Source organism: Macrobrachium rosenbergii, chromosome 10 (genome assembly GCF_040412425.1).
Source record: "Macrobrachium rosenbergii isolate ZJJX-2024 chromosome 10, ASM4041242v1, whole genome shotgun sequence".
NCBI classification, from domain to species: Eukaryota; Metazoa; Arthropoda; class Malacostraca; order Decapoda; family Palaemonidae; genus Macrobrachium; species Macrobrachium rosenbergii.
The window spans coordinates 18,544,813-18,572,271 of NC_089750.1; the positions used below are offsets into that span (position 1 = coordinate 18,544,813).

The 27,459-nt window shown below is 37.8% G+C and overlaps 1 protein-coding gene across 4 annotated transcripts in view; it reads right to left on the minus strand.

Moving 5' to 3' along the window:
• The window catches only part of LOC136842523 (DBH-like monooxygenase protein 1), a 50,550-nt gene that overhangs the window by 15,266 nt on the left and 7,825 nt on the right, over window positions 1–27,459 (minus strand). For 3 of the 4 annotated variants that reach the window (XM_067109936.1, XM_067109935.1, XM_067109938.1), the window contains exons 4-16: window positions 25,864–26,184; window positions 25,419–25,505; window positions 23,807–24,002; window positions 23,210–23,314; window positions 22,615–22,775; window positions 22,343–22,460; window positions 21,831–21,955; window positions 20,145–20,293; window positions 19,957–19,980; window positions 19,374–19,501; window positions 14,203–14,348; window positions 13,926–14,022; window positions 5,458–5,882 (exon numbers count right to left, since the gene is read on the minus strand). In XM_067109936.1, coding sequence (XP_066966037.1) covers window positions 5,698–5,882; window positions 13,926–14,022; window positions 14,203–14,348; window positions 19,374–19,501; window positions 19,957–19,980; window positions 20,145–20,293; window positions 21,831–21,955; window positions 22,343–22,460; window positions 22,615–22,775; window positions 23,210–23,314; window positions 23,807–24,002; window positions 25,419–25,505; window positions 25,864–26,184 — 1,842 coding nt within the window. In that variant the 3' untranslated portion in view covers window positions 5,458–5,697. Of the gene's footprint in view, window positions 1–5,457; window positions 5,883–13,925; window positions 14,023–14,202; window positions 14,349–19,373; window positions 19,502–19,956; window positions 19,981–20,144; window positions 20,294–21,830; window positions 21,956–22,342; window positions 22,461–22,614; window positions 22,776–23,209; window positions 23,315–23,806; window positions 24,003–25,418; window positions 25,506–25,863; window positions 26,185–27,459 lie in introns of those variants that run through there. The other variant, XM_067109937.1, reaches the window with a different exon arrangement.

A 27,459-nucleotide genomic window follows, 5' to 3' on the forward strand; every position in this document is an offset into this window, starting at 1 on the left:
ATATATATATATATATATATATATATATATATATATATATATATTATATATATATTATATAATATTATATGTGTGTGTTGATGTAGCAATATATAAGAGAAACAGTAATTCTTTATAATGTATATCCTATAGTCTTCTAAGGGATACGAATAAGACTGCAATAATTCTCGAACCACGAGTCTGACGTTAATGACAGTCGTCATCTTCTGTTTGTTCCATTAAATGTTTTGTATCAGAATATAAATGGCCGGTTTTTCATGCGGAGCCTTTTATGAAAAACAGCTGATGCGATGATGCAGAGTAATTTATTGCCCTCGTTTCATTCTGTATTTCTTCAGGATGCGGAAACGGCGAGATTAATATTCACTGAAAGACGTCTTGAAGATTGTTCTTAGTCCTTAACAATCAGTCTAACAGCTATTCGCGAATCTCTTTCAGTCAGAAGACGAAAGAATTGCAGACTGCCGTATTATTCAATCGTTGCTGAAATTTTATTCCTGTCTAAGTAAAAGAAACAAGTAAACGATCATCCATCGTCACTTCACTCAAATACAATTTCCGGCAGCAGCAAATAGCAATGTGCCTATTACGATTAGCATTTTAATATGTTGTCATGATATTCACACACTCTCCTAATGACAAATGTGATGGGGTCACTGGCTTCCCTAATAACCTTCTGTTGTAATGAACTGTCATAATTTAGGGACAGAATTTTTAATACTGTTTCCTGAGCAGGTGTGTTATGTGCTTGATAGTGTATGGTTCCAAGAATTGTGAAGTTCTAGTTTCTATTGGAACAAATAATTTTGGAACGTTAAAAAATGTATAAAATACTTTTGTGGGCGTACCAGCTTGCTGTTGCACTACATTTGATGAATATGCAATATATTTTTTTGCAGTAAATCGTTTGGATTTGAATTTTAATTTGAACGCTCACGAAACAGAAAAAATAGACCAAAGTGAAAAGCGCTTTTTTTGTTAGAAATGAATGGGAGGATTAAAGGAAATAAATGACATTGAAAAACTTGTAAACACTAACAATTGTAGTTTCGTAAAGGGAGCAGTCGATAGAGTTGTGGACTACACTTCGCTAGGCCCGAGTTCGAGTCTCCGGCCGTCTGATGAAGAATTAGAGGAATTTATTTCTGGTGATAGAAATTCATTTCTCGCTATAATGTCCAGTTCGGATTCCACAATAAACTGTAGGTCCCGTTGCTAAGTAACCAAATGGTTCTTAGCCACGGGCTAAGTAAAACTAAGGTATACTTAACTTAACTAACATTTGTACTAAAACCCATTTAACTTTCCAGATCATGTCAAGACTAGCGAACCCATCATCTCCATGCCAAGAACAGCGATCCCAATGATCCCCATGTAAAGAATAGCCAACCCTTTCCGGTCCGAACTCCAATTCCACGTGAGGGCTAGTACTAAACGCGGCGAAAAAGTGATTCATCTACACTTTCGCCGTGTTTAGTACTAGGCTCGGGGGCGGGGTCAAATGTATTTCGCCTTGTTTAGTACTAGCCCCTGGGGGAACAAATGTCTGGTACCAAAGTATTCATGTCTATAGAATAGCGAACCCGGTTATTCCATGCAAAAATAACGGGCAATCATCTTTTTTAAAGAATGGCGAACCCGCTGCGAGTGGGTTCGCTAATCTTGACATGATCCAACTTTCCATGATTCACATCCGTTCAGGAAGTTTCCTTGGGAAAAAGGTGCACCACACCACAATTAGCCAATGAAATCTATTCCTTTACGATTACTAGCAATTCCGGAGGCTAGATTATTAGGTTCAGGCACTTACCCAGAGATTAAAGATATATCCTCCGGCACTCTTAGAAAACTGGAAGGGCTTGTAATTGCTACGATTACTGCAGTCTGAAATCAAAACCTATAATTACCGTCTAGAATCATAGCCTGTAATTACTGTCGTCTGGAATCATTCGACCATCGATTAATTTTCGGTTGCCTGTAAACGCACTTTCTCGAAATAAAAATAAACAAAATGAGCCGACTTCAGACACGACACGTCTTAAAGGACTGGAAACAAGCCTAAGTAGCTTTATTATTTATCTACTTGTTTATTTATTTATTATTTTATTTATAGGATGATTTGTCAAAAGGAAGAGCATCCAAAAACTTATCCAGTCTTAGTGAAATATATTAGCGAGTAAACGAGTATTGTATAAGATCATGGCGGTCTTTGACGATCAGCTTTTGCGACTTACCATTTACATCAATCAGTTTCCGTAGCAATACTGGTAGGAGCCGTCAAAATGCACCCTAGACGATCACGTTACTGGGGTTTTGGGGCAGTGCTGAAATCTTGATAGTTCAGATGGTAGTAAATGCGCGGGATCCAACCTATATGATGACAGTGATTTCTTCTCAACGCCAATAACCGAATTTAATAAACGTCAACCTCATCATAGCAGTCCCTGAATCTCGATTATACGAACGGGTTCGAAACTGCCACGGAGATGAATGAATGGTAACAGAAGAAAAGCTATACCATTAAACATTAGTGCTTAGATGGCACCGGGCCATGAAATATACCCTCACTGGATAGGAAAGGTTGGGTTAGGTTAGGTAAGGTGACGATTAGGTTAGAACAGAGGGTTTAGATAAAACTGATGTTCATGACAGAAGTAGGAATATTATGGACCTTGTTTTATTTTATGTAACCTCGTCTTACCAGACTTGAGCATTAAACCTAACTGGGCTTGAACCTTATCGGAACAGCCCGTGAAGTTCGATTGTACTGACGAGTTCGTAACTGCGCTGGAGATGAATTAATGCTAACCGGAGAAAAATTATACCGTTAAACACTAGTTACTCAGACGGCATCAGGTTAAGAAATACGTCCTCACTAACAAGGAAAGGTTAGCTAAAATATGATTAGGTTGTTAAGGCGGCGGTTGGGTTGAACGGACTTTAAACGTGTAGGTAGGGCTACCAGCGATGTTCATGGCAGAAGTGGGAAAATTATTAACATTATTGTTTTTATTTATTTAAAGTTAGCTAATCCAAACTGACTTACCAAACTTAACCATTACACCCAGCTGGCCTTAATTTTACCTAGGTAAGGTAAGTCACGAAGCTTATTATATAACCACTTCGTTTTCGCCTCTTAGCTGTATTTGTGGATCCCTAAAATGCAACGGCTCGAAGATTATGAGATGAGAATGTACGACTTAGTATTAGCTTTATACTGCTCTTTCTTTTAGTAGAATTTATTTTCCGTAGTCTTTCAGATATCACTGGCTGCAGTGTAAAGTAATAGTCTACCTTTCTAACCTGGTTTTCTCTGTTACCGTATTTGGATTTACTTTCTCGCACCAAGCTGAATATTCAGGGGGTTCTGTGTTAAACTTAGTAAAAGCAACCCCCATCTCTCTTACACTCTCTCTCTCTCTCTCTCTCTCTCTCTCATCTTTGCAAACACACAAACACACACACATATATGCATATATATTTTACAGTCCAGCAGATATCCATTACTTGGAAAAAAGTTAAGTATACCTTAGTTTAACCTGACCGCTGAGCTGATTAACAGCTCTCTAGGGCTGGCCCGAAGGGTTAGACTTATTTACGTGGCTAAGAACCAATTGGTTACCGAGCAACGGGACCTACAGCTTATTGTGGAATCGAACCACATTATACCGAGAAATAAATTTCTATCACCAGAAATAAATTCCTCTAAGTCTTCATTGGCCGGCCGGAGAGTCAAACGTGGGCCCAGCAGAGTGCTAGTCGAGTACGATATCGACCCGTACAGTGAGGAACTGTGACCAGTCAACAATTCAGGAGAGACATAGATGTTTTCCTAATTCCAATACTGTCCGAGAACAACAGCGACTTTGATATCAGTAATAATGGGAATAGCAAGATAATCGAAGATATTAAGGTCAATGAATAAACAATTTCAGAATCAAATTTTCGAGTAGTCGTCGCCTCGTCAAGTTAGTCATTCTCATACAAATGCTTAATTTGTATCAACAGGATGTCACTGAATTAATTCACAATTAATTATGACTGTTCCTTCCTCAACTTGGATCATCTCTGCTACGGATAATGTGTAAAAGTATCGATAGATTCAGCAAGTGGACTAGTAAGCCATTTATTTTTAAGCCATGTTGTAAGTTAATCAACTTAGGAAATTATTGTTTTTAACAAAAGTGGTAGCAGTAAAAGTATCAGTAGTAGTGTTGCGTTTATGGACGTGTTAATGAACACCCAAAAAACGCACATACACAAGATTCTACTTAGCACCGCCAATGTAGTTTACACAAAGGAAAGACGGATGCTGACTGTGCTGAGCTCAACTCAGGACGCTGAAATCGCAGACTTCTCGAGCGATTTGGGATCTTTTCAAGACAGTGACGCCTCCGGGTTTTAACCCGACATGTATCCACCTTTGCGGCGTGTTTCGCACAAGCTCGTTGGCGATTACCGTAAGAACATAAACAAAAGACTGTAAATATCATAAAGATAATGACCCCCAAGAAATGTTAATCCTAGATTAACGACTCCCGAGAATCCTTGGGGTAGCCATCCAGGAAAGATCCGCGATTTGCCACACCCTTGCTGAAAAAAAATGTCTAAATTTTGCATAGATGGAATTGTTTTTCCATTACAGTGCCCTGAATGTAATTATGTAAACTGCGCCGTTGATTGATTGATTTAAAATCCTCTGGCGTCGTGATATCCGAACAAATTTCATTAAGGCTGGAGAAGGAATAAAAAAGGCGAGATTCTGGACCAGTTTTAATCATTCCAACATCGTTAGGCCTATCTGTTGACCATAAACTCATTAGAGATTAGAAATATATAGCTATACAGATTGGGAGATTTCCGTTATTTATTTATACACGAGCTTGTTGGCGCGCGATACGAGCGCTGGAACTCGGCGCTGCTATATTCCCTATATCCTCCCGATCCCCTACCTACCCAGCCCCTACCTGGGGCAGACAAACAGGTTTGCAGGCAGAGGGTGGATGTCTCACCTACCCTCCCGTTCCCCTACCTACCCCACCCCAACCCAGGGCGGACAAACAAGGTCCACTCGGATATTATCATTATATGCACAGCTGTACTCACTATACAGTTCACTGCAATGAAAAGTCATTCATTCAGTTCAGTGACATGTAAACTAATAATAATTATAATGAGTTGGTAATACGGGGTTATGATAATTCAGTAATATGGTCACTTTAATTTGGTTCTGTTTGTAAATCTCCTTATACCACCACAGATCTCTCAGAAACTCTGTTTATTTTCTAAAAATGCGTTTTAAGTTTACTGAGTTCAAGACGAAAATAATTTATCAGCGCTCATGCAGTAATGATGCAAAACTGAGAAAATTATATTCATCTGAAGTTCATTGTAAAGTGGAAATTAACATATCAAGTTCTGCCTAATACAATGACATTCTTGTGCTTAATGAAAATACTGTGTTAATGAAGAACACATTTCTGATAGACACATGTACGTGTGTAAATGTGCTGAATGTATGTATTACGTATACAGTTTTTTTGGCTTTGATATCCTAACGAGCAATATATTCATCCTTTTAAAAAAATTTTCCCAAAACCAATCATAGAATTTTTTACTTGTTTTGACTTGTTTCATTAGGTAACACAATTCCCCAGGAGCAGTGATCAGAAAACGATTTTCTATTCCCGTTTTCTTTCAGTACACGAAAGTCCTCCAGACAGAAACGCAGAAGAGGAAAAATGGATACAGGCTGGCAGTGACCCAGGCTGCAGAAGAAGTATGGCTGCCGTGGCCTTCGGCGGGAGAGCCTCCTGTCTTTTTCTTGTTTGCGTCTTTTCCTTCAGAGGTCCGATGGCCTTCAATATCAGTAACTTTGGATTCTGAAAAAAAATAAAAAGTAATTAATGCTCTGTTTCGTCTGCATGATCGAATTTTCCGTACAGCATATAATGCTGTATGAAACACTCAGTCACGGCCCATGAAACTCGCAGCCGCGGCTCATGAAACTTTCAGTCACTGCCCTGTGGTGGTCTGTGTTGTTGGCATCTATAGCGGTGCCAGATGCACGATCATGGCTAACTTTAACCTTAAATAAAATAAAAACTACTGAGGCTAGAGGGCTGCAATTTGGTATATTTGACGATTCGAGGGTGGATGATCAACATGCCAATTTGCAGCCCTCTAGCCTCAGTAGTTTTTAAGATCTGAGGACGGACAGAAAAAGTGCGGACGGATGGGTCAAAGCCATCTCAATAGTTTTCTTTTCCAGAAAACTAAAAAATGTTTCTGGTAAAACCCATACCAGTGAGGGTTTGGAGCTGAGTTTGTTCTTGCTTCTTTATTAAGTGTGAATGGCAATTAGAGATACTGAGAGATTCAAGCTCCCTCAAAAGCGATGGTGCACAAACAGTACAATAGCTTTGGCTATGGCGTGCTGTGATTCAACTGAGGACATCATTGTTGTGTTAAAACGCACTGAATTTCGGTATAACACTTCATTCGCTTTCCAAGTTTCTTTTAAAATATTTATTTATTTGGACATTACACCTGTTCAAAAATATATCCATACAACATTTTTCTGTTTTAAGCTGACAATAAATAAAATATTTATGATCAGCAAAATATTTGTGAATCGCATCAAGTGTCCTATATTGGCTAGTCGAGTATTCTGTCTCATCAGAAAATCGTCTAAAAAATTACTAACCATAATTCACCCAAGCTAGGAGAAAATATAGCATTCTAATACAAAGCAACGGTATGCTATTTTTTTTTCTTACATCATAAAAGTCTTATCAACATAAATTATTCATGACCTAATCAAACGCTGTCTTTTCCAGTAGAGCTTGTTAGTGAAAGCTGATGTGTATAGACAAGTTAGTTTGTAAATATAACTTATTTCATAACCAGGTAATACTCTTTAATCAGCTGAACAGCCAGAAACTTGTAAAAGGTAGGTGAATACTACAAGTGATAAATATTATAACTCTAGTCATTAGTAACGAAAGAAAAGAGTAACCATTTAAAGATAAAATAACTTTTACAGTAACGTTTTCCTGATTTTTCGGCGTCATGATAATGAAACCTATAAAAACATTGCTGTGAGAATTAGACAGGCTGGCTCCCTGGTACCTCAAACATAAATTATATTGCAACTCGCCTAGTAGTTTTCAATCCAACCAATGAGCAATTCTTTTGTTATACAAATGCAAATCCGTTTTTCCCACTAGAATATAATTTTTTATCATATAAGCACGGTTATATAAAAGAATGGCAAGGTAAAAATTAGTATCAAGAAAAATGTGCGAAACATTTTGAACAATTCACTTCAAATCGCTAGGAAGAAGAAACAAGAAGGAAACTAAAGCTTGAATCCAGAAATTAGGCGTTGTTACTGGCGCATAATATTTAATAATCGAAATTGTATATACAGAAAACGAATTATATGCCGTAATAGTTTTGAAAGCCCACTTAAAAAAAAAAAAAAATCCCATAGCCTCGTAGCTGACGTATGACGTCGCACATGGGCGGGAAAAGTCAACCTGTCCGCGTAGCTGAGATGGACAACAGACGAGCACAGCACCTCATCTCCAAAATCATCAATCATTAGCTAGCATAATATGTTTTGATACGCGACCTTGCCTGCCAGCCTAGCACCAATAAAACAACCGTGTATATAAATGAATACGAGGAATGAGAAAAAGGAAATGTAAATATGTCCAACAGAAGTGCAACCGCCCTGCTGCTTAGACCTATCTTTCTCCAAGATCAACGGGTCATCGATGTGTCGAGCTTAAGGCTACGTTCACACAGGGCGTTTTTAACCGCGGCGGCCACCGCTCGTTTAACGCTGTAATCGTTCACACGAAGCGTTTTTGACCGCGGCGGCCAACGCGCGGTAATGCTTCTTTATATGTATATACAATATATATATATAGATAGATAGACAGACAGATATATATATATATATATATATATATATATATATATATATATATATATATATACACTTTTTTTGTGACATCCAGTGTCAGAATGGACTTGGAAGAAATAGCTTGCGTTTGGCTGTTGAATCGCAGACTGAATTGGCGCAAACAGCGCCAAAGACGGCATTAGGTACCCAGTTTTACATGATAGACATACCTTTCCACTCATGACACAAGATGCTTACCTCATGTAATTGTTGGAGATGAGGCCTTTGGCATTATGGAAAATGTTATGCGACCATACACTGGAAAACACCTGCCACACAAGAAGAAAATATTTAATTACAGATCGTCAAGAGCACGTACTGTAGGTACATAGAATATACCTTTGGTATCTTAGCTAATAAGTGGTGCATATTCCATAGGTCTCTCAATGTCAACATTGACTTTGCTGAGGATATAATAAAGTCATGTTGCATATTGCATAACTATATAAGGGCAAGAGATGGTTACAGGTATGAAGATATACTTTATCAACCACCTATGCATAGTAGGCCTACATGAAGGTCATGTTCCAAGAGGAGGCCTCATGTCTGCAACCTCTGCCCGAGACAGATAATATGCAGATTACTTTGTAAATGAAGGTAAACTCGAATGGCAGGACAGAATGATTTAGAAAGTTTTCAAGTCTGACAAAGAACAAAAAAGGATAAATTATAGTCTTCTAGTTATTAGAAATTTGTTTGATGTAAATATAAGATTATATTGTAAGTGAAAGAAAATGTGAGTGTCAGGTTATAATGCTTTTGTATATCCATTGTGTTATTCAATTAACTTACCTAGGTTTTGTTTTTCCTTCATATCTTCAGAAGTGCAGAAAAGATCCACAATTTCTTCCCAACCCTTTTTCTTGACTATTCTGTCTCTGTACTCCTGAGATTTCATGTCCCAAATTGATGGGCGTTTTTCAATTTCATTTATGAATAAATCGATATCAAAATGATCCCTCTCCATAGTTAACAGTGACAGCAATGCAATAGTGTGTGTGACTGTGATCACGGGGACCAGACGTGGCGTGGGTTGCTATGGTAACGCACAATCTCTTTCCTCATTGGCTGACACACAGCCAATGATGGCACCTGCTGTCTTCAAAACGCGCGGTTCACCGCTGTGTGTGAACGATGTCATTGACTTGTATGTGTCTCGACACGCCCGGCAATCGCGCGTTGGCGAGGGGATTCTCGCTACCGCGGCGTATTGGAAACCGCCGCGATACGCCGCCGTTACGTAACCGCGGCGTATCGCGGCGGTTTCAATACGCCGCGGTAGCGAGATTCCCTCGCCAACGCGCGATTGCCGGGCGTGCCGAGATACATACAAGTCAATGACATCGTTCACACACAGCGGTGAACCGCGCGTGTAACTAACGGCGTATCGCGGCGGTTTCCAATACGCCGCGGTAGCGAGAATCCCCTCGCCAACGCGCGATTGCCGGGCGTGTCGAGACACATACAAGTCAATGACATCGTTCACAGCGGTGAACCGCGCGTTTTGAAGACAGCAGGTGCCATCATTGGCTGTGTGTCAGCCAATGAGGAAAGAGATTGTGCGTTACCATAGCAGCCACGCCACGTCTGGTCCCCGTGATCACAGTCACACACACTATTGCATTGCTGTCACTGTTAACTATGGAGAGGGATCATTTTGATATCGATTTATTCATAAATGAAATTGAAAAACGCCCATCAATTTGGGACATGAAATCTCAGGAGTACAGAGACAGAATAGTCAAGAAAAAGGGTTGGGAAGAAATTGTGGATATTTTCTGAACTTGAAGATATGAAGGAAAAACAAAACCTAGGTAAGTTAATTGAATAACACAATGGATATACAAAAGCATTATAACCTGAAACTCACATTTTCTTTCACTTTACAATATAATCTTATATTTACATCAAACAAATTTCTAATAACTAGGAAGACTATAATTTATCCTTTTTGTTCTTTGTCAGACTTGGAAACTTTCTAAATCATTCTGTCCTGCCATCTGAGTTTACCTTCATTTACAAAGTAATCTGCATATTATCTGTCTCGGGCAGAGGTTGCAGACATGCCTCTTGGAACATGACCTTCATGTAGGCCTTTATGCATAGGAGGTTGATAAAGTATATCTTCATACCTGTAACCATCTTCTTGCCCTTATATAGTTATGCAATATGCAACATGACTTTATTATATCCTCAGCAAAGTCAATGTTGACATTGAGAGACCCATGGAATATGCACCACTTATTAGCTAAGATACCAAAGGTATATTCTATGTACCTACAGTACGTGCTCTTGACGATCTGAATTAAATATTTTCTTCTTCAGTGACAGGCATGCTTTCAGTGTATGGTCGCATAACATTTTCCATAATGCCAAAGGCCTCATCTCCAACAATTACATGAGGTAAGCATCTTGTGTCATGAGTGGAAAGGTATGTCTATCATGTAAAAACTGGGTGTACCTAATGTTGCTCTTTGGCGCTGTTTGCGCCAGTTCAGTCTGCAATTCAACAGCCAAACGCAAGCTATTTCTTCCACGTCCATTCTGACATTGAATGTCACAAAGTGTATATCTCTCTCTCTCTCTTTCTCTCTTCTCTTCTCTCTCTCTCTCTCTCTCTCTCTCTCTCTCTCTCTCTCTCTCTCTCTCTATATATATATATATATATATATATATATATATATATATATATATATATATATATATATATATTAACTTTATCACATACACAATTGTTCTGTGCATTAGTAAATTACTAAAGGACCTCATTCAAACTGGATGGTATCCGGATACTTGATAATGTGGACTGTTTGTCCAAGAAAGCTTGTAACTTTTGAATAAAAACTCCATTAGATACCATCCAGTTTGAATGAGGTCCTTAGTAATATATATATATATATATATATATATATATATATATATATATATATATATATATATATAAAAGCATTACCGCGCGTTGGCCGCCGCGGTCAAAAACGCTTCGTGTGAACGATAGCAGCGTTAAACGAGCGGTGGCCGCCGCGGTTAAAAACGCCGTGTGAACGTGGCCTAAACCTCACTACAACTGACGTTGGGATCAAGAGGAAATTGCAAACTTCTATTTAACGTACAAACCATTCACTAACGAAATACTGAGAGAGAGAGAGAGAGAGAGAGAGAGAGAGAGAGAGAGAGAGAGAATTTATTTGCCGAGTCGTCTAGCTGCCGCAGACCTAGCGTAGGTCATTTTCTCCATTGTACACAACTGAAAACGGTCTATATAATTATCTTGTATCAAGTGTTTTTTCACATGACTAAGTTTTATTCCTAGCATTATGCACACAAAATCTGGCGTAACCTATAAATGTTTTTGTTGTAACAGCTACTGATTACTATTATTATAGACCTATATTTACAAATCCAACCAGTTGAAAATAGTAGGCTCATTCCTACAAATGCCAATGGGTGTGTTAGTTAAATAGTAAAATCCTTTAATTTAGTAACATGTTGCTTAAGTATCAGATTTAAACGAAAAACCCAATTGAAGCAGAAAAATCAGTATCAACTGGAGACATTACTGTATGTGTGCACCAGTACTACGAAGTTGAGGGTGTCGCCACCAGGCCGGCGCTGCTTCCAACCCCAGAGCCTTGCCCCCACTTTTAGTCAACCACGAACCGCGGAAATTGAATAGGTGTTAAGTACGTCACGCGATTATATTCTTTCGTTACCCTCGTAGTGGTACTTTATACAACTTGCAACTATCGAAATGGAAACAGGAATTCTTCAAGAGAAGATGGAATAACGTTTCACAAGTAAGCAAACCGTATTGTACTCTATTTAACCATAATTTGGTTCAAGTTCGGCAGTGACTTGTTAGCAGTGGATGCGCCATTTTTGTCAACATGTCTGAGATTTGGAACATATAATTGCGGCGCATAAGTGCAGTGGCGATTTCAGTTTTGAAATCAGAGCATCTTTCATCTTATTTATGCCACATGGTATAAAACAAATATGACCTAGCTCGTTTTTTAAAAAATGCTTAGTAGTGTAGCAGGCCTAGCCTTCAGGTTACAGGTTTTTCATCAGAGTCACGCGTACAGAAGTCGAGCTTTGTTGACACAACTAGTAACCGATAGGCCTAGGCCTACTACGCTACTAATAATTTTTTTTTTAAACGAGCAAGATCTGCTTTTACTTTATATTACTTTGCATATATAGGATTGTATATATATATATATATATATATATATATATATATTGTATTTTGTTAGACGTTAAGTATTTTTTTGCTGTGAGCTAGCTTGTTCCAATATGGCCGACCGAAGTCTCAAGCTCGGTAGATCTCCACCCCATGTTATCAGGCAACATTGTATAAAAGTGGCTTTTAAGACCAACGTGTATTTTGTGATCGTTGTGGCTTTCGGGGTCGTCATAGACCGTCATGGCTCTAGGAGTCGTCTTAGCCCATTGTGATCGTCGTAGCTTTATGATCGTCTGGGCTTTGGGAATTGCCGTGACTTTGAGGTGTGATTTTTGCAATCGTAGTGACTTTCGGAATCGTCTTGACTTTTGTGAATGTCTTGGCTTTCGAGGTCGTCGGGACTTTCAGAGTCGTCGTAGCTTAAGCGGTCGTCGTGACTTTCGGGATCGTTGTAGCTTTTGTGATCGTCTGGCTTTTGAGACCGTCGTAAGTTTCGGGATCGTTTTGTTTTTGTGATAGTCCTGTCTGTCGGGATCGTCGCAGATTTTGTTAGACCTACAGTATATTTAAGAATATCGTTTAGAGTAAAGTAGTATTAGGTACAAACGATGATAGCTTTGGATGTATAGCAGTATCATCTTTTAATTCAGGAACATATTACTGGCTGCTATATCAGAGTAAAACGAAGACGGGGAATTGGTGAAAATACAACAAAATTCGTCAAATACAGCAGCTGTTGCTGTTGGTGTATGTGACAAATTCATCAGTTTCGATTTACTCTAATGTTAAGGAAATATATTATTGAATTATAATATGTTGCTAATAAACTTCCAGTGCTACTTGCGTTTGTGTCCATTACTGTTTTATTCTAGATGACGTTCGTAAATATAAGGGTTTGAAAGCCGAGAGGCTAACAGAATCTACGACGGTAATGAGAGCCAAGAGGATCACAAAACCCAAGACGATCCCGGAAGTTCCGACAGTCCCCAAAGCCAGACGATCACAAAAGCTACAACGACACTGAAAGCCTCGACGACCACATTAGCTACGACGATTTTTAAAGTCACTACGATCCCAAAAGCCACGATGATCCCTAGTGCCACGACGGTCACAAAAGCTAAGACGATCCCTAAAGTTACGATGATCCCGAAAGTCTTGACGGTCCTCAAAGCCACGACGACACCGAAAGTTTCGACGATCCCCACACCCCAGACGATCATAAAGCTGTATTATTTACAAGTTGCCGATACACGATATGAAACTGTAATCTAGATTTTTGAAAAGAGCTATTCATCAAATTATAACGTATAAGACAGTACCTGCCCTTCCCCCCGCCCCTCCATAGCTAATACGGCAAAATTGTAATCAGTAAACACTCCTAGGTTACGTGGTATTATTTTATGTTGGTAATTTATAAAATTTTACCCATAAAGGTACAACGATCCCAAAACACACGACGATCATAAAAAAACCACGACGATTCCGAGAGCTAAGACGATCCCGAATGTGTCGGCAACCCTCAAAACCACAACGATCCCTGAAATTTTGATAACCTCCTATACCATGGCGATCCCAAAATTCAGAACTATCCTCAAAGCCCAGACGATTATAAAGCTATAACGATCTGAAAACTCACGATGATCACAAAATAAAAAAAAAAGCCCAGACGATTCCGAGAGCCAAGTCGATCACAAAACCTACGACGATCCCGAAAGCCACAGTGATGGCGTCTGTTAACCCTACTGATTTCGTGGATAGTCTACTTACCGTAAGGCACGTAAACTTCCGAGTGGGACGGTGAGCATACATCGTCTTCGATAGGCTTGAAGGAAATGAAGTCAGGATACCTTGCAGTCTCTGCAGCCTAGTAAAACAAAAAGCAAATACCTTATTACATAAGAAAAATACCCTAAAATTCTCTCACCTAAGTAAATCAAATCTATCTCACAACCTGTATCATGAATCAAACATTAGAAATTCTCATTCAGGGATAGAATTTAAAAGATTCTAAAAAAATTCTAAATGTCAGAAGATCCTCTCTCACTCCCTTGAGCAGTGTATGGTCTGTCCGCCGGCAGGACAGCACGTGGGTCCCATAGTTCGTTAGGTCTTGTAATTCGGCAAGAACTTTCGGGTCTTGCCAAGTTCTGGAATCGTGTAGCATGTCGTAGAGTGTTCTGTTCTCGTACTCTGGAAGCATATTGTAAAACTATACCCGTGTGTATATATATATATATATATATATATATATATATATATATATATATATATATATATATATATATATATATATATATATATATATATATATATATATATATATAGATAGATAGATAGATAGATAGATAGATAGATAGATGGGTAGAAAGAGATGTAAATATATGTATATATATTATATATATATATATATATATGTATATATATATATATATATATATATATATATATATATATATATATATATATATATATATATATATATATATATATATATATATATATATATGTTGGTTATCTAATTCTACTATATATACCTCGGGAATCACTTACACCCGAGGAGATGGCTCGTTAGTCAAAATCACTGTATATCGGTGTTTCTAAACAAGGCAGCGGTTCAAATCACACTGGTGATTGAAGCACTTATCAATTAAAATTCCCTTTTGGGTAACATTACTCTTAAGGTATAGTGAACTGAATATTAAATGACATTTGTGAGAATAAAAAATATAACGTATGTGACAATATGTTATATATATATATATATATATATATATATATATATATATATATATATATATATATATATATATATATATATATATATACACACACACACACAGTATGTCTTAATATATAAAAGTGAATGTTTGTATGGGTGTGTTTGTATGTTTGTGTGTTTGTGCGCTATAGAAATCCGAACTACTTGACCAATCTAGATCAAATTTGGCACGTGCCATCATTTGACCCAACTTAGATAATAGGGTAGGTTTCAAACATGTAGGTACTCCTTTCCCCCTCCCCTTCCCCCATCCCTCTTCCCCCTTCCCTTTGTAATTTATGTGGTAACTGCTTGATCGACCTAAACAAAATTTGGCATGTGGCCATCATTTGACCCAACTTAGATAATCGGGTAGGTTTCATACCCGTACCCTTTTCCCCTTCCCCTTCCCTCATCTCCCTTCCCCTTTGTAACTTATTTGGTAACCACATGACCGATCTAGACAAAATTTGGCACGTGGCCATCATTTGACCCAACTTAGATAATAGGGTAGGTTTAAAACCTTTACCCCTTCCCCTTACCCTTCCTTTTCCCTTCCCCTTCACCTTCCCTTTGTAACTTACGTGGCAACCAGTTTACCGATCTAGGCAAAATTTGGCTCGTGGCCATCATTTGACCCAACTTAGATAATAGGGTAGGTTTAAATCCTTTACGCCTTCCCATTCCCCTTCCCCTTCCCCCTCCCTCTTCCTCTTCCCTTTGTATTTTATGTGGTAACCGCTTGACCGATCTAGACAAAATTTGGCAAGTGGCCATCATTTGACCCAACTTAGATAATAGGGTAGGTTTAAATCCTTTACGCCTTCCCATTCCCTTCCCCAACCCCCCTCCCTCTTCCTCTTCCCTTTGTATTTTATGTGGTAACCGCTTGACCGATCTAGACAAAATTTGGCAAGTGGCCATCATTTGACCCAACTTAGATAATAGGGTAGGTTTCAAGCCTGTACCCCCTTCCCTTTCCTCATCCCCCTTCCCCCTTCCCTTTGTAACTTATGTGGTAACCGCTTGACCGATCTAGACAAAATTTGGCGCGTGGCCATCATTTCACCCAACTTATATAATAGGGTAGGTTTAAAACCTCTACCCCCTTCCCCTTCCCTTTCCCCTTCCCTTTCCCTTTCAACTTCCCCTTCCCCTTGTAACTTATGTGGTAACCACTTTACCGATCTAGACAAAATTTGGTTTATGGCCATCATTTGACCCAACTTAGATAATAGGGTAGGTTTCAAACCAGTATCCTTTTCCCCTTCCCCTTCTCCTTCCCTCATCTCCCTTCCCCTTCCCCTTGTAACTTATGTGGTAACCACTTGACCGATCTAGACAAAATTCGGCATGTGGCCATCATTTGACCCAATTTAGATAATAGGGTAGGTTTAAAACCTTTACCCCCTTCCCTTCCCTTTCCATTCCCCTTCCCCCTCCCCCTTCCCTTTGTAACTTATGTGGTAACGACTTTACCGATCTAGACAAAATTTGGTTTATGGCCATCATTTGACCCAACTTAGATAATATGGTAGGTTTAAATCATTAACCCCTTCCCATTCCCCTTCCCCTTCTCCTTCCCTCTTCCCCTTCCCTTTGTATTTTATGAGGTAACCGCTTGACCGATCTAGACAAAATTTGGCAAGTGGCCGTCATTTTACCCAACTTAGATAATAGGGTAGGTTTCAAACCTGTACCCCTTTCCCCTTCCTCATCCTCTTTCCCTTTCCCTTTGTAACTTGTGTGGTAACCGTTTGACCGATCTAGACAAAATTTGGCATGTGGCCATCATTTGACCCAACTTGGATAATAGGGTAGGTTTCAAATTCGTACCCTTTTCCCCTTCCCCTTCCGCATCCCCTTTCCCATTTCCCTTTGTAACTTTTGTGGTAACCTATTGACTGATGTAGACAAAATTTGGCACGCGGCCATTATTTAACCCAACTTAGATAATAGGGTAAGTTTCAAACCGTAACCCATTCCCCTTCCCCCTTCCCTTTTGTAACATGTGTGGTAACCGCTTGACCGATCTAGACAAAATTTGGCACGTGGCCATCATTTGTCCCAACTTCGATAATAGGGTAGGTTTCAAATCCGTACCCCCATCCCCCTCCCCATCCCCTTTCCTCCTTCCCTCTGCAACATGTGGTAAATAAACTCTACTGGTTTATAATACCTCATTTCATGTATGCAATACCATAGAAATATATTATTGAAAATGCTTTTCTTTCCTGTGATTAATAGTTCTGTATCAAGGTTTGTGTGTAGATTTAGTGGGGATGTGTTTAGCTTTAGTGGGGGTGTGTGTTTAGGTTTAGCAGGGGGGAGTGTTTAGGTTTAGTGGGGGTGTGCGTAGGTTTATTGGGTGTGTTTCAGTTAAGTGGGGTGCGGGGTGTTTAGGATTAATGGGGGGGTGGGTAAATGGGACAGTCACCACAATAATATCTGGATAAAATGGACAGTCACCACAGTAAATACTTGGACAAAAGGGACAGTCAGCACAGTAATCCCTGGATAAAAGGGACAGTCAGCACAGTAATTTTGGATAGAAGGGACAGTCAGCACAGTAATACTTGGATAAATGGGACAGTCAGCACAATAATCTTTGGATAAAAGGGACAGTCAGCACAGTAATATCTGGATAAATGGGACAGTCACCATAGTAATATCACTTGGATAAATGGGACAGCCACCACAGTAATACCTGGATAAATGGGACTGTCACCACAGTAATATCTAGATAAAATGGACAGTCACTACAGTAATACCTGGAAAAAAGGTACAGTCAGCACAGTAATACGTGGATAAAAGGGACAGAGATAATAGTAATGCCTGGATAAATGGGACAGTCACCACAGTAGTACCTGGATAATAGGGACAGTCACCACAGTAATGTCTGGATAAAAGGGACAGTCAGCCCAGTAATATCTGGGTAAAAGGGACAGCACAATAATGCCTGGATAAATGGGAAGTTCTGTAGAGTAATAACTGGATAAATGAGAAAGTCAGCAGAGTAATATCTGGATAAAAGGGACAGTCACAACAGTAACATCTGGATAAAATGGACAGTCACCACAGTAATAACTGGATAAATAGGACAGAAACTACAGTAATACCTGAATAAAGTGGATAGTCAGTACAGTAATACCTGGATAAAAGGGACAGTCAGCACAGTAATACCTAGATATATGGGAAAGTCAGCAGTGTAATACCTGGATAAATGAGAAAGTCAGCAGAGTAACACCTGATAAAAGGGACAGTTACAGCAGTAACATCTGGATAAAAGGGACAGGCACCACAGGAAGAACTGGATAAATGGGACAGAAACTACAGTAATACCTGAATAAAAGGGACAGCCACCACAGTAATAATGGGGTAAATGGGACAGAAACCACAGTAATATCTAGATAAATGGGACAGTCAGCAAAGTAATATTTGGATAAAAGGGACAGTTAGTACAATAATTTCTGGATAAAAGGGACAGTCACCACAGTAATGCCTGGTTAAATGGGACAGTCAGCAAAGTAATATTTGGATAAAAGGGACAGTCAGCACAGTAATTTCTGGATAAAAGGGCCAGTTAGTACAAGGAGGTGCAGGGAAATTTTTCTGAATTCTTCAGTTTTCCCGGGCAGTGCTGGGTCGGTCAGCTAGTGTGTGTGTATATACACACACACACACACACACACACAAGCAAGTTACAGTTGAATGAGAGATAAGGTTGCAAATTTGGTTGTAAATAATATATATGTGTATATATATAATAATATATATATATATATATATATATATATATATATAAATATATAATATATATATATATATATATATATATATATATATATATATATATATATATATATATATATATATATATATATATATATATATATATATATATATATATATGCACAAGTTATGGTTAAATGAGAAAAGGTTACGAATATTGGTTGTGGATAATAGTGCGAACTAGTGTGAGTGAATATAAGTTACAAAGGCTAGTAAAAGTGAGTGATAAAACATTTAAGATGAGAGAGCTGAAAACGAACTTTAACAACCTTCAGGCTGTAGTACCAAATGCAACCCAGGAAGAGGGATTAGCAGAGTGTAGAATGGCTAAGGTACACTCGTGAATATAGCGAAAGGAATGTTACAGAGTGAGAAGAGCTGACCCAGAATTGCGGATATGCTGAAGCTAGAAGTTAGCTAGAGTATTGTAAGCTCATCGAATAAAATAAGAGGGTCTTGAAAGGCAAAAGATGGAATATACAGTGCAAGTATCGTGGCACTGATAAGACTGTTTTGTCTATGAGTTCTGGATTTTGAATATGGATGACAGAAAAAATTCAAGCTACCAAGACGAATTGTTTAATAAGTATATACTCGTACATGGGGAGCAAATATGATGGATAGATAAGAATATAGAGAAAATCACTGCGATAAAAAATAGCTACCTTTGGGACTTTTTGCTACGATTCTTTTTAATTCCAACGATATATCTAAGTCCTGAAAATCTCCAGAAGGGTCCTCCAAAAACTTCTTGTCCATTTCTTTGATGCTGTTTGTATCTATAACTCTGTTCCTGTAGGAAAATAGTATAAAAAGGTTTTATGATTACTGCAGTGGATATGCACTCACATGCACGAATATATATGTGTATATATATATATATATATATATATATATATATATATATATATATATATATATATATATATATATATATATATATATATATATTATTTATATATGAATATATGTATATAATATATATATATATATATATATATATATATATATATATATATATATATATATATATATTATATATAAATATATATATATATATATATATATATATATATATATATATATATATATATATATAAATGTGTGTATGTATATGTGCTGTCTTGTAGTGTAGTACATAACGATATTGCATCTTGATTTTATCTCCAAGATATTCTCATTAACAACTAGAATTAATATTGTTTGGCGAAACAGGCACAAAAGCAAAGAATAGAAATTGATACGTACCCATTTAGTGCTGGAAACATTTTCCTGCATGAAGAACAAAATGTAGTTTATTATTTTAAAACAAATTTTCCACCGATTTAGGCTATTTATTTATTTCAGCTCATGGAGTTATGAAACATTTCCCTGTATATTACCTTGAGATATGCTTCTATTTATATTTTCTGATCTAAGCAAAGACCCCTACTTACGAGACCTTATCCTCGAAGTAGACCTTCTGAACGCCCAAGGATCTATATATGTGAGAAACCGCGGGAACCGAGAGGCAGGATGAAAGTTCCATGCGAGGATAATAAGTGAAGTAAACCAAACACATCTCGTCGTCAGTGTTCTCGCCTCCCTTTTTCAAAAGAAAGAGACGCTGTCAGGAATTATCAGTTGGAGCATTATTATCTCAAGTAACGATTATGAAGAGTTCTCACACAAAGACTAAGAGAATCTACGACTTCGGGTTGTTCGTCACAGAGGCCATTTACAGTCAGGATTACGGATGCTGGGAAATCCAGGGAATACTTCAAGAGTTTTTTGACAGCTATCTGTCAAAGCTCTATCTTGGCATGCTAACGTTGGTGATTTTAGTCCTGAGAGTCTATCTAGATTAAGAAACAGTTCAAGCAGATGGAGACTGATTTTTTTTCAGATGGGGGGAAATGTAAACAAAACTGATTTCTGACTTTTAAATGGCTTCCAGCTAATTACTGCATCAGATTCAGCGTGATTATTGTCAAAATTTTTATACAAACGTTGCCCGATAACTGACTAATATGCAGAATACATTCATAGTACTGTACATATGGTTTTCGGAATTTGAATGACAATAATCAGAGGTGGGAAGAGGCTTTCGTCATTTTGAGTACAGATCAAGCAAATTCAATACGAAAGAGGATGAATATTACCCGCCGTTAAAATAGACTTCTAAGCTTCTGAAAAGTGGTTGATTATTTGTTTCCATTCTATAAACCTTTTCACTTACAGAGAGCACAAATATCTTAAGGAGTGTCTTTTTAAGCCTCTTCACCCGGTTCTTGGGATGGTCAAACTCGCCTGCTTGGAGTTTGGACTACTATCTAAAGAGAACAGTTGGTTAATAGTTTCAGTGCCCCTTCATCTTACCTCTGGGAGGAAAGGTCTAAAGAAAGAAAAGAGAAACTGCTTACCACCATCCTTCACATGCCGTTTGTTCGAGAAGATGGAAAGCATATCTAGTTGAAAAGTGTAATACCGTAAATGTACATTTTTTTTTATTACGAAGTAGAATTTTATAAGGATCGTTCAAGACAGGCTTAGTTTCTCATAAAAAAACAACTTGCCATTCTGAGTTTTAGCGTTAAATTGATATTGCAGACTATCACTTTGCCTTCACAAAATGCACATGTAAATTCTATTGCTTGTATGTGATTGAAAGGAAAATGAGTCCAGACTTGTCGTGTTTATATACTCTTAACAGTAGAGCTTATTGTTTGCAGTGTACACTAGACTCTTGCTTTTTGCACTGTAGCGGTTAGTAAGATTCCTGGGAATTTACTATTTCTGTAAAACATTGTTGCTTGCTCTTTCATTCGTGTTCAAGGTTGTCAGTGCAATTACATTCTCAACCTAAAACAATGAATAAAGGAGCCGGTAACAGTGTTGCACAGGAATAATGAAAAGAACCTATTAACTATTTGAGAGCACAGTCTAGAACACTCAGCACATCGGCACGTTAAGCCACTAACATATAGAGAACAGAAGCGCCTCAGTCACGAACGTATTTCACACTATTTCCTCGTACAATCACGTGGTCCACAAGACCCCAACGTCATACTACATTCGTCTTTGACACACCTTATTTAAAATTACTGAAAGCGTCTGAGAGAAAAAAGAAATGTCATACTAACAAAAGTAGGGATGGCTTTCCTTGTGGAGTCGTAATCGCATTCGACAATGAGTGTGTCCCCTGGCATGACGACCATGTCCTCCTTCAGAACCCTTTGTTGCTGGTAGTTGAAGTCGTAGTTCATATCTACGAGGATCATTGAGACAATGGAGGAATGATTAACAGAATTCAGAGAAGCAGTTTTGATTTGAAAGTAATATAAATGGTGAATTTTGATTTGATAACATTTAGGAAGACAAATCCTTGAAAGTATTCAGTGAGATCAATGTAGACCTGAAATTAGCAAGAAAATAAATAGCTTAAAGTATTCTGGGAGATAAATTTTTATTTTTTAAGTAATTATGAAAAAGAGTTGCTTTTTGAACTGAAAGACTTGAGAAACATAAATTTTGATAGGGAATTATTTTGAGAGAAAATTTGGCTGGAAATTATTAAAAGAGATGAATGTTGATTTGCAAGCATTCAGAGATAAATTTCCTTGTGAAAGTCCTTCAGCATGATATCAAGGCTTACCCTTAAATACTGTTGGAAGTTCCACTCCGTTTCGTATGTGTCTGACAGCGATGGCTCGACCCAAGAGATGTGCATGCAGTAGCCCTTGGAATATCCTTATGCCATCCTTTGGGAAACTCTGAAAAACGTGAATGATTTGGTTACGTAAGTGTCAAGTTTTGAGTCGTAAAAGTCAAGGACGCTTTTGTTGGCCAAGTTTTTTCAGTATATAATCCAACATTTTATCAAGTAATTTTATTTCTAATCATTCGATTAACCCAGAAGTCTCCCACCTCGGTACACTCCCCAGGGCAAATACCAATCGTCTTCCAGTGTTGTCTTGGAGGGATAATCATAGTTGGTTCAACATCGCTCCCCACCATAATGACCCCTCCGTCTATTTCCCTCGTTTGGTCCGTATAGTAGAGCCGCAGGCCTGAGCTGTCTACCACTCCTGTCAGAAGTTTAAATAATTATCGTGAAGCAACATTTTTCCTTTTCCGGGTGTTATGGGGATTTTACTATTTAGCTGAATATATGTAGACTTTACAAAAAAATATTACAGGAAAAAATATACGCAAAAGGCCTAGAATAAATAGTCAGTATGCTAAAACTTATGAGATCAACATAATTCTAGGAAGCTTCACATAACAAGGAGTTCTTATTCAAATTATGAATGAATCACACTCTAATATAAACTGAGTTTCTGACCTTGTAGTATGAAAATTGCGGAATTCGTTCATTCTTACAGAAAGAAGGCATTGAGCCAATAAATATATGACATATAAATCACCCAGTGTCTCATTCTGCATACTCGTTGGTACGATTTTGTAAGTAAACTTTTTGAGTCACCAGAATTCTTATCAGAGTTTGACAAGCAATGCTCACCTGTTTTGAGTTTGGGATTGTCATAGTGAATTTGTATCATGAAGTAGTCCGCACCTCCATATGCCTCTCCTAGGGGCAGGCCTACGTGTTCAGGGAATAGCTCACCTGCAATGAATCAAATTTAAATCCCACCTGCAACAGGTGACTTATTTTATTAATTATCGTTTTAAGTTTTATTTAAATTATTAACCTTCACATGTGTGATTTTTAATGGAATGACCCTTAGAAACTTTGAAAGCCACCAGTGACTGTTACAAAAACTATAGTTATTTCCTCTTGCTAATAGCAGCATCTTAAAGCGAAAACTAATGCACATTTTGAATAACGACCGTCATGAACCAGTGTATATGTGAAAGCATATTTAAACGTGCGAATTCAGTGAAAGAAGGTTAACTTTTAAATTAACATAACTGCTTTGCATGTGTGGATAGATAAATAATAACATCTACTGAGGTACGCTCTCCGGCACTAATACAATATTTTGCCAGTCAAACCGCTACCCAAGACGAGAAGAAACTTCACATAGCCTGAATCTAACTGAGCACAAACAAACGCGTACGTTCGAATACATATTATCATATTCTCCCCAATTCTTACCTTCAGAACCAATAGCCCAAGCAACGATAGTGTGACCGCAGTAATACCAGGACGAGGGCATATTAGCAGTCAAGCATTGTCGCCCTCCGGCGGTGAGCCATTGTTCGTAATGCACAGAGCTTTCGTTCAGGTGGCACTCGTACAGGAGGATGTGATGTACTTGCTCGTGGTTGCCATTTTGAATTACTGGGGTGTACTGCAATTAAGTCATGGAACCTTTGATTTAGCTTCTTGCATTATGTGCTTTAGACTAAGATTTTAGTCTTTTCGTGAAATATCTATCTTTGTTACATACACACGTATACACATATTGTATATATATGTGTATATATATACATATATACATACATACGTATATACACACACACACACAAACACACACACACACACACACACACACACACATATATATATATATATATATATATATATATATATATATATATATATATATATATATATATATATATATATATACCAGTATATATAATATCACAGCACCATGCAGATGAAAAAATGAGAGACTGAGTGTATAGGTCCTTACCGGTTTCTGCTTTATTTCCAAGCCATCGACAAGGGGCTGATTGATACATAGTGGTAGAAATCACAATATTATATATACTACAGAGGCAGTACGGACTAACATACACAAACGTTTGAAACTACAAATCCACATCTGGCGGTTGTCAAAGAGGGGTAAACTCATTACTAGTGGTAGTTGTAGTCTCCAGCGGTCTGTATGTTTGTCGGTACTGTCTCATGAGTATATATTGTGATTTCTACCACTAGTACTAATGAGTTTACCCCTCTTTGACAACTGCCAGATGTGGGTTTGTAGTCTCAAATATATACTGTACATTGTGATTTCTACCATTCAGTATCAGTCCTTTGTCGATGGCTTGGAAATAAAGCTGAAACCGGCCAGTACCTTTACACTCAGTCTCTCATTTTTTCACCTGTGGTGATGTGTGATAAACGAGTCACGTGTTAATGTTATTATAATCATACATACATATATATAGGTATATGTATAACTGAATCACGAAGATATGGAACGTGATGAATGTTTGGTTCTTTACTAGCAGACTAGTAAAGGACCATTGTAGTCGAAAGGCCTAGCAACCAATCCGCTGTTTCACCCTTTCCTGCGTGGCATTTGCCTTTATGTATATGTATATATATATATATATATATATATATATATATATATATATATATATATATATATATATTTATGTGTGTGTGTGTGTGTGTGTGTATGTTTGTGTGTATATATATATATATGTATATGTATGTATGTTTTATATATATATATATATATATATATATATATATATATATATATATATATATATATATATATATATATATATATGAATGAAGGAGAGAGAGAGAGAGACAGGCAGGTTATGTGTTCTTATGTTGAAGTTACTAAATTATAATGATTACACAAAAAAAGTTTTTGGCAAAACCACGTAAACATATGAAGGCATACTCAGGAATAAATATGAATGTACGTATGTGCTTGCCTGTTTTAAGAATGAAAGAGACTACCGTTTGTTAAAAAGAGTTTAATAGTTGAGAAATCTGTTGAATCAGTTTGACATCTTACCCCAATCAGGTGATTCTTAGTCACTAGACCTGGAATCCGATAAATTTGGCACCAGTATATTGTATCCAAATGACCGGGTAACTCTACCTGTCAGGGAGAGAATTAATAAATAGAATCAGTATAATTTTAGTTACAGGGGCAGATAACATTGCGTACAAATTTCCTATTGAGAATTTATTGAACGTTTATGAATAGTTAAAGAGTAAAGATATTACCAAGACTCTTAGGAAGTTTATAGTTACGGAAAATTTTTTTGTTTTAATGTGGGCGCACTGCCTCTTAATGAGACACCCTTTACTTAATTAGCAGTTTCATATCTTTTCCGTAAATAGTGAACTGAAATTTTTAAGGCCCTGACAGGCTCTCAGCCTCGACTTGTATATGGGTAATTTGGTATCTTTATCTGTGAACTCAAGCCCTTCAAGAACAAAACTCAATCACTCACTTCTGAGGCAAGAAAATCGATGCTCTTGACATCCTCGGAGAAAGTTGGAAGAGAAAACCTGGGCTCCCGAAGGTAGATGCTCTTGGTTCCTCTCTGGTCGTGGATGCCCATATCCATATCACCTTCAGGATCCCGGTAAGAGTACGCCCAGATGACCCTGGTCGTGTCACCGGAGAGTTTCATGTCGTCGGGATCGTCGCAGGTGTTCCAGGGACGCGAGAAGCGAAGGACGGTGTGGGTGTCGTTCTGGTATCCTCCAGCTACCGTTATATCTTGTTGCTTGTCGATAAGTGGTATCATCATGCCAGTGGCGTGGCGGTCCTGGAAGATATGATGATGACATTTAGAAAGGTGAATTTCTAACCAACTAGTTCAGTATTTATAGTTTTATTCTTCTTACTTACCTCAACGAAGTTGGAACAGAGTTGCTTTCACCCTTGGCTGTCTGTGTTAAAAGGATATCTCCAGAATGGTTAAATGGGTCATGGTAAATTTTATATAGTTTAATTAGGTGACTCTCTCAACGTGCTCAATTTTGGGGGAAAGCTGAACGCCTTGGTGTTCATTAGTAATATATCTTCAATAACTGAAGATATATTACTAATGAAATTGTCTCTCCCATTATGACCTTAAGGATTTTTTGCTAGATGACTATGAGAAATCATAAATGCAGTTCCCTTGTAAGCATGTTTACAAGTTTTATCCTTGAGTCAAAGGTCAGTCTCACAGTTAGGTCTGATGATTTTATCAATTATCTGACCATGAGTAAAATTTATTAGAACAGGTGAACCTGAATTCAGTTGTAAACATTTCTGACCTCATGAGGTGAACGAAACTTCGTGCTTGTGTCTGTTTGCAGTGAGGAGCTTTGGGTGACCTGTCAGAGGCATGCTCAACTCTAAAAAAATGTTCTTGTCTCCTCGTAATATTGTGAGCTAGATGAAGGATTTGGATAGAAGCAAAAGCAGCGAGTAAAGTATTCTGTATGAAAATACTGAAATTTAACATTCAAGCTTACTTTTATAAATCTTTCGTCCCACCATGATATTGTGCTTGTTTGAACTACTCAGTGTCTGTTTCAAGTTTCAGTAACAGGTTTTGTTTCTTTAAAATGCAGGGACTTCACAGTCAGCCAAGTCCATAATGAAAGGGTTTCTTCATCCCTTCCTGCCTCGCTTAGGAAGATTCCCCTCCTAAGCCAAGGCGGGAATTGTATTTCTCGCCAGGGATGTACCCGAATTGGCATCCTCGGGTATCAGAAGTCATCACGCAATCGTTCTATAGTTAATAGAGGCCTGTAACTTTACCTTCAGGAACTGTATTAACAGTCGCACGAATTCTTGACGAACAAGTGTGGCAAATTTATTGGTAGATAGAAAATTAGTATTACAGCCACAATATCCTTGAGACTCCCATCTTGCATACGGTAATATTTTTCATTAAAGGCTGCACAATTTGTCGTAGAGTTAATTAGCCTGAATAATATCGAAATGTTAAAAAGGAAAGAATTAACAGTATGGGTCTACTCCAACCTTTATCAGCTTTCATTTTACATTGTGATGCCTAATAAAGTCCCATATGCAAGATTAAAAAAAA